At 47.8% G+C, this 12880-nt stretch overlaps 1 protein-coding gene across 1 annotated transcript in view; it reads left to right on the top strand.

The window, feature by feature from the left end:
• Positions 1–1633: 1633 nt before the first annotated feature.
• The window catches only part of LOC117500649 (gamma-aminobutyric acid receptor subunit rho-1-like), a 45415-nt gene continuing 34168 nt past the window's right edge, over positions 1634–12880 (top strand). The window contains exon 1 of the mRNA XM_034159397.1: positions 1634–2212. Coding sequence (XP_034015288.1) covers positions 2112–2212 — 101 coding nt within the window. The 5' untranslated portion in view covers positions 1634–2111. The remainder of the gene's footprint in view (positions 2213–12880) is intronic.

The raw sequence follows: 12880 nt of genomic DNA, 5'->3' as shown, positions 1-12880 counted from the left end.
TGAAAAGACTTTTAGAAGAATATTGACTGCTTGTATCGCACTGGGGATCACACTGCACTGTTTTTATTATTGCACCGGATATTCCCTCCACTGTTTTATTCTTTAAAATATGTATTTAATATTCATTATCTTATTTATACTGAGTTTTTAACAGACTATATATTTTATATGTGATAGTCTATTGTATATTGTAATTTATCTGTGAGGGAGCTGCTGCACAGGGGTGTTGCCGAACGACATTTCACTGTGTTTTTTATACAATGACAATAAAGCTTATTCAATTCAATTCAATATAATCTATTAATAGTAGAGAAGCTTGAATCTTCGACTGGACTCTACAAGAGTCAAGACAGAAGTCAGACTACCAGAGCAAGAATTTTAGCTGAGGAAGCTTCTGTGATTTGAAGCGAAACGTCCTCACGTCAAGCAACCCAGTCCAGTCGAAGATTCAAGCTTCTCCACTATGGAAACCACCTGGACAACTGAGAGCCTACACAGATATAATCTATTAGCATTACCCTTAACAATCAAGCCTCCCAGTGGTGTTACATTTGATGATTGTGTCAAAAGAGAGAATTCCCTTTTTCAACAAATGGTTAATAGCATATATATTTTCATTCATTTTCCCCCCACCAGTCCAGAAAAGCAGTAAGGGCCCTTGGACAAGGCCTTTAAATTCTCATTCATCCCCATTCTGATGCTCAGTTTGAACTTCAGCAAGTCATCTTCACCACATCTAGATGCCTAAATGAACTGAGTTGCTGCCATGTAATTGGCTTTAAGTATTTGTATATATATATAAACTGTTCCTGAAATATATGTGGTGAGTAAAACCACCTGTTACTGCAAACTGGTGCTGTTCTGTGCTCAGGGGTCCTCAGTTGTGTCCTTACATTAAGAAGTCTGTGCTCCAGTATTTCTGTTGAGTGTAATTTTAGTATTAATGAATATTTATGTTAGCACCGTTTGCACTTATAACCAGGTATCAATAGCTTGGTGACCTAGGGTCCAATGATGTTGCCAATATGCCAGTTATAGTTTAATAATCGTACCCAAGCCATTAGTTATGAAAACCACTGCCTAGACTGCAACAAATCTAATCAAACTGATTAACTAAAGTTAGCCTGGTGGACTTATCTTGGTTGGTAAAGTGAAGGTAGTTTTGCCCATGCTCCACCTCTTCACCAGGTTATGATTGGTAGGGAGTTAGGCAGTGTCGCACTGCCAATGTAGCACTCGATCTTCAGAAAACCTATGGTTGACATCGCAGTCTGTTCAATCTATATACAGTCTCTGATTTTAATTTGACTCAAGTTGCAAAAGTGCAAATTTATCCTCCAGTATGTGTTTTTAAGACACCTGGAAGGCTGAAGTGTTGAATGACTTCTTCAAACATCTTCTACAGCTTGTGCCGTATATTTAGCAATAATATAAGGTGTCGTTTCTTCTTGGGTTGTCTGCACGACATTTATAGAGCTTCCTAAAATATTTATGAAATTAGGTCAAGTATCGCATGACAATAAGCACCAGCAAAAAAAGAAAAAATGCATTAAACCTGGACTGACTATGCAGATCTAAGAAATCAGTTGCCAGCAAAAATTTAAAAAGATCCAAACAGAAGTACAGTATTGTCAGTCTTTTGGCTGCATGTCGAAACGAATCATTCTGAAGTGTGAGATGAAAGAGAGCCAGACTGCGTTCTCCCAGCTTGTGTGTATATTTCTAAAACCGTGACCTTAGAAATGCTGCATCAGTGTGAGAACTGTTGTTTCTGGGCGGTGCGAAACAGAGCAGAACACATCAGAGTGCACAGCAGAGCAGAGAGTGGCAGGAACATCCGCTGCTGGAGGGATCAAATCTGTGCCATCTGACGCTCAAGGATTTATGGGTTTAGTCAAAATTGCTTTTCCCACTGTGGAGATTAAGCACCGTAGGATGTTTTCCACTCGGGCCGCAGAATAGATGAGTGTGTGTAGCTGCTGTTTTCTTCTTCCCCTTATCAGCTGAGGTGCCGGAAACGGGAATGTCTCAGGAAGGCGGTGTGCTCGGAGCCCTGCAGGGGTCTGGATTCTGACTGACAGGAGAGGTGCGTCCTCTGGGGAATGTGAACCATGCAGGTGGATGCTGTCCTTGTGCTGTGCTGCGTTTGCCTCGTGGTGGGTGTGGCTGCCCAGTCGCGGGGTCACAAACTGGACACCTACAAACAAAGCAGGTAATTCCAAAGGGAGTCGGGAATGCTGGAAAATGGACTTTTTGAAAAATGGGATTTTATATTTGCTTAAGTTTGAATGCAGAATCTGTGACTCTGCAGAGACGGATTTATTTATACCCTGAAGATCAGTATGAGATTCTTATGTGTGTTTTGTTGTCGCGCTTGCACCATGTTGCCCAGTGTGGCACCTGTGCCGCTCATCCCTCCTCCCCTTTTTGGTCCAGCACAGAGATCTGTGAGCGGGAGATCTAAATCCTCATATCTATTTATGTCCTACCACTGCATGCCGTGTCGCCCCACAGCTGCTGTAGATCACTTAATAAATGTTTTCCTGTCAATTTCAGCTGATTATTGGAGGTAATTGTAATTGCTGCTTTGTTAATGCATTGTTGGGTTTAACTGCTGTTGCAGGGCTCAGCTGGATGCAGGGATCCTGAAAGCATCTTCACATTGATGCATTATTGATGCTGTGCTTTTAGACACGACTGAGGCAAAAGAATTGCGTGCATTTAAAAAGAAAAGGAGTTTATGTAGATTTTGGAGTGCAGTTAGTGATGTAAGGAGTTGCACACGTCTTTGGTCTGCAAAAATGTACGAAAAGTTTTCATCTCAGCTGAAGAAAGACTTTTACTCACTGTTATTATTATGAGTCAAGCTTGTTATATACAGTGATGTGCAGAAGCTTTAGGCACATTTATTAGATGTAAAATGTTGAATAACAATAACAACAATAACCATAGCAATCCAAGATTTCTGACATCCGCCAAGGGTTAATGAGGAATCAAAATAAAAGATACATGTTTCACATCATAACCTGGACTTTACCTGGATGTGGATTCCACAACACAATGCATACTGATCCAGATGCTGCAATCTGATATTTAATTCACAAGCTGAAACAAAATAGTGTCTTCATGATCTTGGTTTTACATCATGTCATATCTTTCTGCTGCAGAACCTGCATATTGAGCTGGATCACTCTCAACAAATCCTGAGCCAGAATCTGGATTCTGATCTGGATCACCTCTAAAATTCAGTGGCGTATTCCATACCCTAATATCTATCTGTGTTGCAAATGTGGTGAGAATCTGTGAAATAGTTTTGACGTAATCCTTCAAAACTTCTATGAAGTGAAATCTTGATCCAGGATCCGGATCACCTCCACCAATTTTGTAAAAATCCGTGCAGTAGTTTTGATGTAATCCTTAAAAGTCTACAAAGTGAAATCCTGATCTACAATCTGGTTCTGGATCCAGATCATCTCCAAAATTTAATGGACTCTTCCAAGGCCTTACACCAATGTGTGATGAAAATTTGGTGAAAATCTGTGAAGTAGTTTTGACATAATCCTTCAAAGCCTATATAAAGGAAAATCTGGATCCAGAATCTGGATCTGGATCCAAATCACCTTCAAAAAATTAATGGACTCTTCCATGGCCTAATATTTATCTGTGGTGAAACTTTCGTAAAAATCTGTGCAGTAGTTTTGACATAATCCTTAAAAGTATGCAAAGTAAAATCCTGATCTAGAATCAGGATCTGGTTCCAGATCACCTCCAAAATTTAATGGACTCTTCCAAGGCTTAACACCAATGTGTGGTGAAGATTTGGTGAAAATCCGTGAAGTAGTTTTGACATAATCCGTCAAAGCCTATATAAAGTGAAATCTTGATCCAGAATCTGGATCTGGATCCAAATCACCTCCAAAAATTAATGGACTTTTCCATGGCTTAATGTCTATCAGTGGTGAAAATTTCGTAAAAATCTGTGCAGTAGTTTTGATGTAATCCTTAAAAGTCTACAAAGTGAAATCCTGATCCAGAATAAAGATCTGGTTCCAGATCACCTCCAAAATTGAATGGACTCTTCCAAGGCCTAACACCAATGTGTGGTGAAAATTTGGTGAAAATCCGTGAAGAAGTTTTGACATAATCCTTCAAAGCCTATTGAAGCCTTTACGGGGTCAAATCTCGCGCGTAATCAAGTTCTCGCTGGGGAGGCCGAGATTTCGTTGTCAGTGCAAACAAGCGTTTGTGGCTTCTTGTTTGGAACATTGCATCGTTATGGAGGTGAGTTCAACCAAAATATGTATTTAGCTGTTTAACTGAGATAATCGTGAGTCTTTAATGTGAGTTTTATTTTTTAAAAAAGCGTGTTGCTGTTAGGGTTGTGTGTTGGGAACCAGTTCTTTTTGGGTATCCTTAAGAAATGATTCGATCCATCAACATCAATAATCTTTTTGCTTAATGATTCCCTTATCGGTCCTTCAGGGTGGCCGTTGTTTTTGGGGCTGTTTGTCAGGAAAATGATCATTTCTCTACACTGATTACAGACCCTGCAGCGAGTCTGTAATCAAGCGTTTCTGCAGCGCGGCTTTGCTTTGAACCTTGAACCAATGAAGCAGTGCTTCAATCTTTGATCTGCTGCTTCATTGGTTCTTTGTTTTATTTCGCTTTATCTTAATTTTTTCCCCGCTAAAACCCTAAAGAGCATATGTCTGTGAGTAACATTTACCTTTTTTATGTTAAACCAACCTGTTATGGTCCTCTGAAACAGATGATAGATGTATTTTATAACTTAAAAACAGGACCGATGCTAATGCGTTAGCATGTCTATGGCATTTTCAGTGTTAAAGTTAGCATTAAGCTGAGCCATTATCAAGCCTCCCTCCCCAGCGTGCAAAGGATTCTGGGATACTCTAAAATTATCAATACAAAGTGAAATCTTGATCCAGAATCCGGATCTGTATCCGAATCACTTCTAAAATTTTAAGGAGTCTTCCATAGCCTAATATCTATCTGTGGTGAAAATTTTGTAAATATCTGTGCAGTAGTTTTGACATAATCCTTAAGTCTACAAAGTGAAATCCTGTTCCAGAATCTGGATCCGGATCTAGATCACCTGCAAAATTTAATGGAGTCTTCTGAAGTGAATTAATTTAACACCTGTGAGCAAAGAAACACTTCTGAACAATCCAAACATGCTCGCAATGAGACAATTCCACTTTTCTTATTAGGAAGGAAAATTCGAGGCACTTATTGTTCCCCTACATGATTAAATGTTGATTTCTTCCAGCTGATTTCTGGTGTGGAAGTATAAAGTAAACGAAGCACTTAATGAGTTTGATCATGTTATTTCAATATAAATTAATTAAAATGTGCAGTTTCTGTGACCATTTTCCAAAACAGTAAGTCCCTTCGGCTGCTCCCTTGTTTGCACTTGGGGTTACCACAGCAAATCCAAAGTGGATCTGCATGTTGAATTGGCAGAATTTTACACCGGATGCCTTTCCTGAGGCAACTCCACATTACATGTGGCAGGAGTGGGTTCGAACCAGGAACATACTGCACTGAAAACCAAGTGCACTAACCACTTGGTCACTGCCCCTGCCTGAAGATGAATTTCTTATTTTTAGTGGAGGGTCTGACTGTTTTTCAGTTTCTTAAAAAAAAAAAAAAAAAGTGTGTGTGTGTGTGGGGGGGGGTCCAAGATGAACACCGTTTCAATGGGACATCACCATTGAGTAACTGTAGCCTGCGGCCTAAAAAAAAAAAAAAAATAAAATAGTGCAGCACCTCAGAGGTGCCATTCATATTGTGGAAAACAGCTGTTGTTTTACAATATAACATGCCATTAAATAAATATTTGAATGTAATGCCATTAAATATTCAGCACACGCCATACCATCAAGGTCAAATACAGTGCATCCAGAAAGTATTCAACACGCTTCACTTGTTACACATTTTATGTTACAGCCTCATTCCAAAATGGAGTAAATTCATTTTTCCCTTCAAAATTCCGCTCACAACACCCCATAATGACAACATGAAAATGTTTTTTGAAATTGTTGGAAATTTATCACATATATCACATATTGACCTGGATCTATAGAGTGCTTTTCAAGGCACTTTACAAGATGCATTATTCATTCACTCGCACATTCACAATGGTAAACTACTAGTGTAGCCACAGCTGCCCTGGGGCAAACTGAGGGAAGCATGGCTGCCATTCTGCGCCTTCAGCCCCTCCAACCACTGCCTAATTCAAACACAGGCAAGGTGGGTTAAGTGTCTTGCCAAAGGCAACATGCAGATTTTTGACTGCTTGGGAGCCGGTGTCCCGTCGAGATGAGGTGAACGTCGAGATGAGGTGCACTGCGCTACTGCACATGTGGAGATGATGTAACTCGCTCGACGTGCAACTGTGCATGCGCATTTTGTTTTTTTTTGTCAAAGTTTTTTTTATTAATTGTATTCAGTGTATTTACAGCCTAGCAAGTAAAACATTTTCTGTATTTTACGTTAGGAGCGTAAATGTATGTATATGTATATTTTGCCTGTCGAAATAAGCTAACTCCAGGTTAAAAATACTTATCGTTTTATAATGACTAGATTTTATACTACTACTGTTGTGTGGGCCGCTGAAGAGGAGGTACTGCTGGCCCACCACCACCAGAGGGCGCCCTGCTTGGAGTGCGGGCTCCAAGCACGAAAGGGTGCCAGACCTAGAAGAAGTGACAGCTGTCATTCATCCCCTGCACCAGCTGTCACTCGTTCATCATCATCACCACCATAAAAGCCGGACTGCAACTCCACCTCCTCGCCGAGAAATCGACTACCATTCCTGAGGTAATTTCTCTGCTGACTAACACTGTGTGTGTAATAACTTGAACTTCTATTGCAGCCGTTTTCCTGGAGTGTTGCCTTATCTGGAGGATTGGCGTTTGGTGTGACAGCGACGGCTTCACCTCACACCCCATCTCAGATAAGTGGTTGACCAGGAGCTGCACGAGTGTGTGTGATTTGGAGGTGGAGGTGCTCCCTCCCATCAGTGTTGGACTGTATATTACTGAGTGTGCGGACTCACACTCACACATCCTGTTTTTGCTCTCTGCCAGCAGTACCAGGGTCGACAGCCGGGGACAGAGGCCACCTGGGGATTCGGGACTTGGCGGCTCCGGTGTTCTTCAGGCCGTTGGTGGTGGAAGCCGTGTGGAGTACGGCTTCTCTCTCGTCGGGGGGGTCTCCTATCTTCGAGCCTGCCACACGTCACCTGGTGCTAATTGACTGTGCATATTTTCTGTATCTTTTCGTTGTGTAGTGTCACAACATTAAATTGTTACCTTTTGGTTTATTCATTGTCCGTTCATTTGCGCCCCCTGTTGTGGGTCCGTGCTACGACACCTTCACAACAGGATTTCTCGGCCATCGTCATGGACTCCGAGGGGCGTCAACCCGAGTTTGAACGGCCAATGGAAGAGCCAGGAGCGCAGGCATCAGGGGAGGCGTGTTGAGTGAGCTGCAGCAGATCTTAACCGCCTTCACGGCTCGGTTAGTTTCTGTGACCGAGCAGAGTGTCCTCCTTGATCGGATGGTGGAGGCTCTCACCGCCAGGGTGGAAGCGCGCGATCAGGGCGCTGCTGCAGCCACTCCTCTGGCTGGTCCTGGGCCTGTATCAGACGTTCCACTGGTCGTTCAACAAACCCCCCCCACCGTCCCCTGAAGCATACATAAGCCCTCCGGAACCGTACGGGGGCTGTGTCGAGACGTGCGCGGACTTCCTCATGCAGTGTTCGCTCGTCTTTTCACAGCGCCCTGTCATGTACGCATCGGACGCTAGCCGGTTGGCTTATGTTATTAATTTGCTTCGAGGAAAGGCACGCGCATGGGCTACGGCGCTTTGGGAGCAGAATTCACGGCTCCTAACGTCTTATACTGGGTTTGTACGGGAGTTCAAACAGGTGTTTGATCATCCCAACAGAGGCGAGACCGCTTCGAACGTGCTGCTGTCAATGAGACAGGGGCGCCGTAGCGCAGCCGAGTATGCAGTTGACTTCCGCATCGCGGCAGCGAGGTCCGGCTGGAATAACGTTGCGCTCCGCGCCACCTTTGTAAATGGACTGTCCCCGGTTCTTAAGGAGCACCTACTGGCCAAGGAGGAACCGCGGGATTTTGACGGGCTTGTCGATTTAGTTATACGCTTAGACAACCGTTTAAACGAGCATCGTCGGGAGCAGGCCGGGGGGCGTGACCGGGCACGAGCCGTCCCTCCCCCTTCCGGTTCCGACAAGGTGACGTCGTCCCCACGCTTCACTGCCAGAGAGCTCTGTGTGGCTACAGCTCCCCCTGCTGAGGAGGCTATGGACACGAGCAGGGCCAAATTAAAATCAAATATCAGACAAAGGAGGCTGGCCCACGGGGAGTGTTTTGTCTGCGGCTCTTGCGAGCACATGCAGAAGGACTGCCCTAAAACGGTCAAACTACAACGCCCGTCCTTAGAAACTGGGCTAAGGGTGGGCCATAACACGCACGCGGGAAAAACCCCACAAATCTGCACGAATCCCAGTAACAATCCTTTGTGGGGATTTAACCTTCACGCCCCAGCACTGGTAGACACGGGGTCTGAAGGGAATCTGCTGGACAGCAGATGGGTAAAGGAAGTAGGGCTCCCTCTGGTGGCTCTGCCGGCACCATTGCAGGTGCGAGCACTAGATGGCACCCTGCTTCCATTAATCACACATCAGACACAACCAGTGACTTTGGTTGTGTCTGGGAATCACAGGGAGGAGATAGTGTTCCATGTCACACCATCTACCTCCCGAGTGATTTTGGGCTTTCCATGGATGGTGAAGCACAATCCCCGGATTGATTGGCCGTCTGGGGTTGTGACGCAGTGGAGCGAAACCTGCCACCGGGAGTGCTTAGGATCCTCGGTTCCTCCCGGCACTACGGCTAATGAGGAGGTCAAAGTCCCCCCCAATCTATCGGCGGTGCCAAAGGAGTACCATGATCTTGCTGACGTTTTCAGCAAAGATCTGGCGCTCACTCTTCCCCCGCACCGACCATATGATTGTGCCATCGATTTGGTCCCGGGCGCTGAGTACCCGTCCAGTAGACTGTACAACCTCTCACGTCCGAACGCGAATCAATTCAGACCTACATACCGGGACTCCTTAGCTGCCGGGCTGATCCGAAACTCCACCTCCCCGATGGGTGCTGATTTCTTTTTGTGGGCAAGAAAGACGGCGGACTCCGTCCATGCATTGATTACAGAGGGCTGAACGAGATCACGGTTCGCAACCGATACCCGTTGCCCCTGTTGGATTCTGTGTTTACGCCCCTGCATGGATCCCAAATTTTCACTAAATTGGATCTTAGAAACGCGTACCACCTGGTTCGGATCCGGGAGGGAGACGAATGGAAGACGGCGTTTAACACCCCGTTAGGTCACTTTGAGTACCTGGTCATGCCGTTTGGCCTCACCAACGCCCCCGCGACGTTCCAAGCTTTGGTAAACGACGTCTTGCGGGACTTCCTGCATTGGTTCGTCTTCGTATATCTGGACGATATACTCATCTTCTCCCCGGACCCTGAGACCCATGTCCAGCATGTACATCAGGTCCTACAGCGGTTGTTGGAGAATCGGCTGTTTGTGAAGGGCGAGAAGTGCGAGTTCCACCGCACTTCTTTGTCCTTCCTGGGGTTCATAATCTCCTCCAACTCCGTCGCCCCTGATCCGGCCAAGGTTGCGGCGGTGAGAGATTGGCCCCAACCGATAAGCCGCAGGAAACTACAGCAGTTCCTCGGCTTTGCAAATTTCTATAGGAGGTTCATCAAGGGTTACAGTCAGGTAGTTAGCCCCCTGACTGCCCTGACCTCCACCAAAGTCCCCTTCACCTGGTCGGATCGGTGCGAAGCCGCGTTCCAGGAGTTGAAACGCCGGTTCTCGACTGCACCAGTTCTGGTGCAGCCTGATCCTGATCGCCACTACGTAGTTGAAGTGGACGCCTCTGACTCAGGGATAGGAGCCGTGCTGTCCCAGAGCGTGGAGGCTGATAAAGTTCTCCATCCTTGTGCCTTTTATTCCCGCAGGTTGACCCCAGCTGAATGGAACTATGACGTCGGCAATCGGGAACTCATCGCGGTGAAGGAGGCTCTTGAAAGAGTGGAGACCACCTGCTGGAAGGGGCGTCGTTGCCCTTCACGGTTTTCCCGGAACCTGGAGTACATCCGGACCGCCAGCGGCTGAACCCCAGGCCAAGCCCGCTGGATCTCTTGTTCTTCGTGCGCTTTGACTTCCGGATCACGTACCGCCCCCGGGACCAAGAACCAAAACCAGATGCATTGTCCCGTGTGCATGAAGAAGAAGCCAAAGCGGAGCTGTCGAACCCACCGAGACCAGTCTCCCCGAGTCCACCTGTCGTGGCCACCCTCACCTGGACTGGAGGAGACTCGCCGGGAGGCCCTGACAAGGAGCCCGGACCCGGGGACTGGCCCCAAGAACAGACTATACGTCCCACCAGAGGCAGAGCTGCGTCTTGGACTTCTGTCACGGGTCCCAAGCTGTCCTGTCATCCCGGAGTGCGCAGGGGGACCTGTGGCAGTAGGTCCAGCAGCGCTTCTGGTGGGACGTCCCTGGAAACCGACGTCCGGGACTACGTCCAGGCCTGTACCATTCTTCAGCCAGGGGTAAGGCGGACCACCGGAGGACGACGGACTCCTCCATCCTCTGCCAGTGCCTCATCGCCCCTGGTCATCACATCGGCCTGGACTTCGTCACTTGCCTCCCGGCCGTCCATGGGCAACACCGTGATTCCACGATAGTGGACCGGTTCTCTAAGGCGGCCCACTTCGTGGCCCTCCCGAAGCTCCCGACGGCCCAGGAGATGGCAGACCTCCTGGTCCACCCCGTCATGCGGCTGCATGGGATACCGTCGGACGTCGTCTCGGATCGGGGCCCCCAGTTCTCTTCACAGGTGTGGAAGAGTTTCTGTAAGGAGTCTGGGGGCCACCGTGAGTCTCCTCGTCCGGGTACCACCCCCAGACCAACGCCAGGCAGAGCGGGCTAACCAGGAGTTAGAGCAAGCCCTCCGATGTGTCCCACCTCCGCGCATCCGGCGGCCTGGAGTCACATCTGGCCTGGATCGAGTATGCCACAACAGCCAAGTTTCATCTGCTACCGGCCTGCTAGAGTCGGTGTGCCCTCGGTCCAGGCCCACCTCAGGAGGTGCCGCCGGTGTGTGGCGGGCCTCCCCGCTCTGCGTTGGTAAAGGCCCGGACGAGCTAAGGGCCCATGCGGACCGCCGGCGTTCCCGGCCCCCACATTCCAGCCTGGGCAGGAGGTGTGGCTTTCGACCAAGGACATCCTCTGTGTGTCGACTCCCCTAAATTGAAAGACAGATTCATCGGACCATTTAAGATCCTCAGATTCATCAACCCGGCCGCAGTAAGCTTCGACTCCCGGCTTCACTGCGGAGTCACCCTCTTTCAGTTTCCCGTCTCAAGCCGCACCACACCTCGCCCCTCTGTACTCCGGGACCAACGCCGCCTCCTGCCCGGCTCATCGACGGGGAGCCTGCCTGGATGGTCCGCAGGCTCCTGGACGTCCGTCGTAAGGGCCGGGGTTTCCAATATCTGGTGGACTGGGAGGGGTATGGACCTGAGGAACGCTCCTGGGTGAAGAGGAGCTTCATCCTGGACCCGGCCCTCCTGGCCGAATTCTACGCACGGCATCAGGACAAGCCTGTGCGGACGCCAGGAGGCGCCCGTTGAGGGGGGGGTCCTGTTGTGTGGGCCGCTGAAGAGGAGGTACTGCTGGCCCACCACCACCAGAGGGCGCCCTGCTTGGAGTGCGGGCTCCAAGCACGAAAGGGCGCCAGACCTAGAAGAAGTGACAGCTGTCATTCATCCCCTGCACCAGCTGTCACTCGTTCATCATCATCACCACCATAAAAGCCGGACTGCAACTCCACCTCCTCGCCGAGAAATCGACTACCATTCCTGAGGTAATTTCTCTGCTGACTAACACTGTGTGTGTAATAACTTGAACTTCTATTGCAGCCGTTTTCCTGGAGTGTTGCCTTATCTGGAGGATTGGCGTTTGGTGTGACAGCGACGGCTTCGCCTCACACCCCATCTCAGATAAGTGGTTGACCAGGAGCTGCACGAGTGTGTGTGATTTGGAGGTGGAGGTGCTCCCTCCCATCAGTGTTGGACTGTGTATTACTGAGTGTGCGGACTCACACTCACACATCCTGTTTTTGCTCTCTGCCAGCAGTACCAGGGTCGACAGCCGGGGACAGAGGCCACCTGGGGATTCGGGACTTGGCGGCTCCGGTGTTCTTCAGGCCGTTGGTGGTGGAAGCCGTGTGGAGTATGGCTTCTTTCTCGTCGGGGGGGTCTCCTATCTTCGAGCCTGCCACACGTCACCTGGTGCTAATTGACTGTGCATATTTTCTGTATCTTTTCGTTGTGTAGTGTCACAACATTAAATTGTTACCTTTTGGTTTATTCATTGGCCGTTCATTTGCGCCCCCTGTTGTGGGTCCGTGCTACGACACCTTCACAACAACTACGTTCGGATGAACAATTTAGACATTTACTTGCCCATCAAAATAAGCGAACTTCATCAGGTAATTTTTTCAGTGCACACATATGCAGTTACGCGAGGAACCTCATCTCGACAGAACAACGGATTCAAACCTCTGACCCTTCAGTCACAAGACAGCTCGCTCTACCAAGTGGCTATTGCCACATGTAAGTATAGTGTGAATACATAAGTATTCACACCCTTTGTTCAATAAGTTGATACACCTTTGGCAGCAATTGCAGCTTCAAGTCTTCTTTAATATGATGCCACAAGCTTGGTGCACCTATCTTTGGACAGTTT

The sequence above is a fragment of the Thalassophryne amazonica genome, chromosome 19 (assembly GCF_902500255.1).
Source record: "Thalassophryne amazonica chromosome 19, fThaAma1.1, whole genome shotgun sequence".
In the NCBI taxonomy this organism is placed as follows: Eukaryota; Metazoa; Chordata; class Actinopteri; order Batrachoidiformes; family Batrachoididae; genus Thalassophryne; species Thalassophryne amazonica.
The sequence above is the reverse complement of the archived record's forward strand: the minus strand, read 5'-3'. Positions and strand labels throughout refer to the sequence as shown.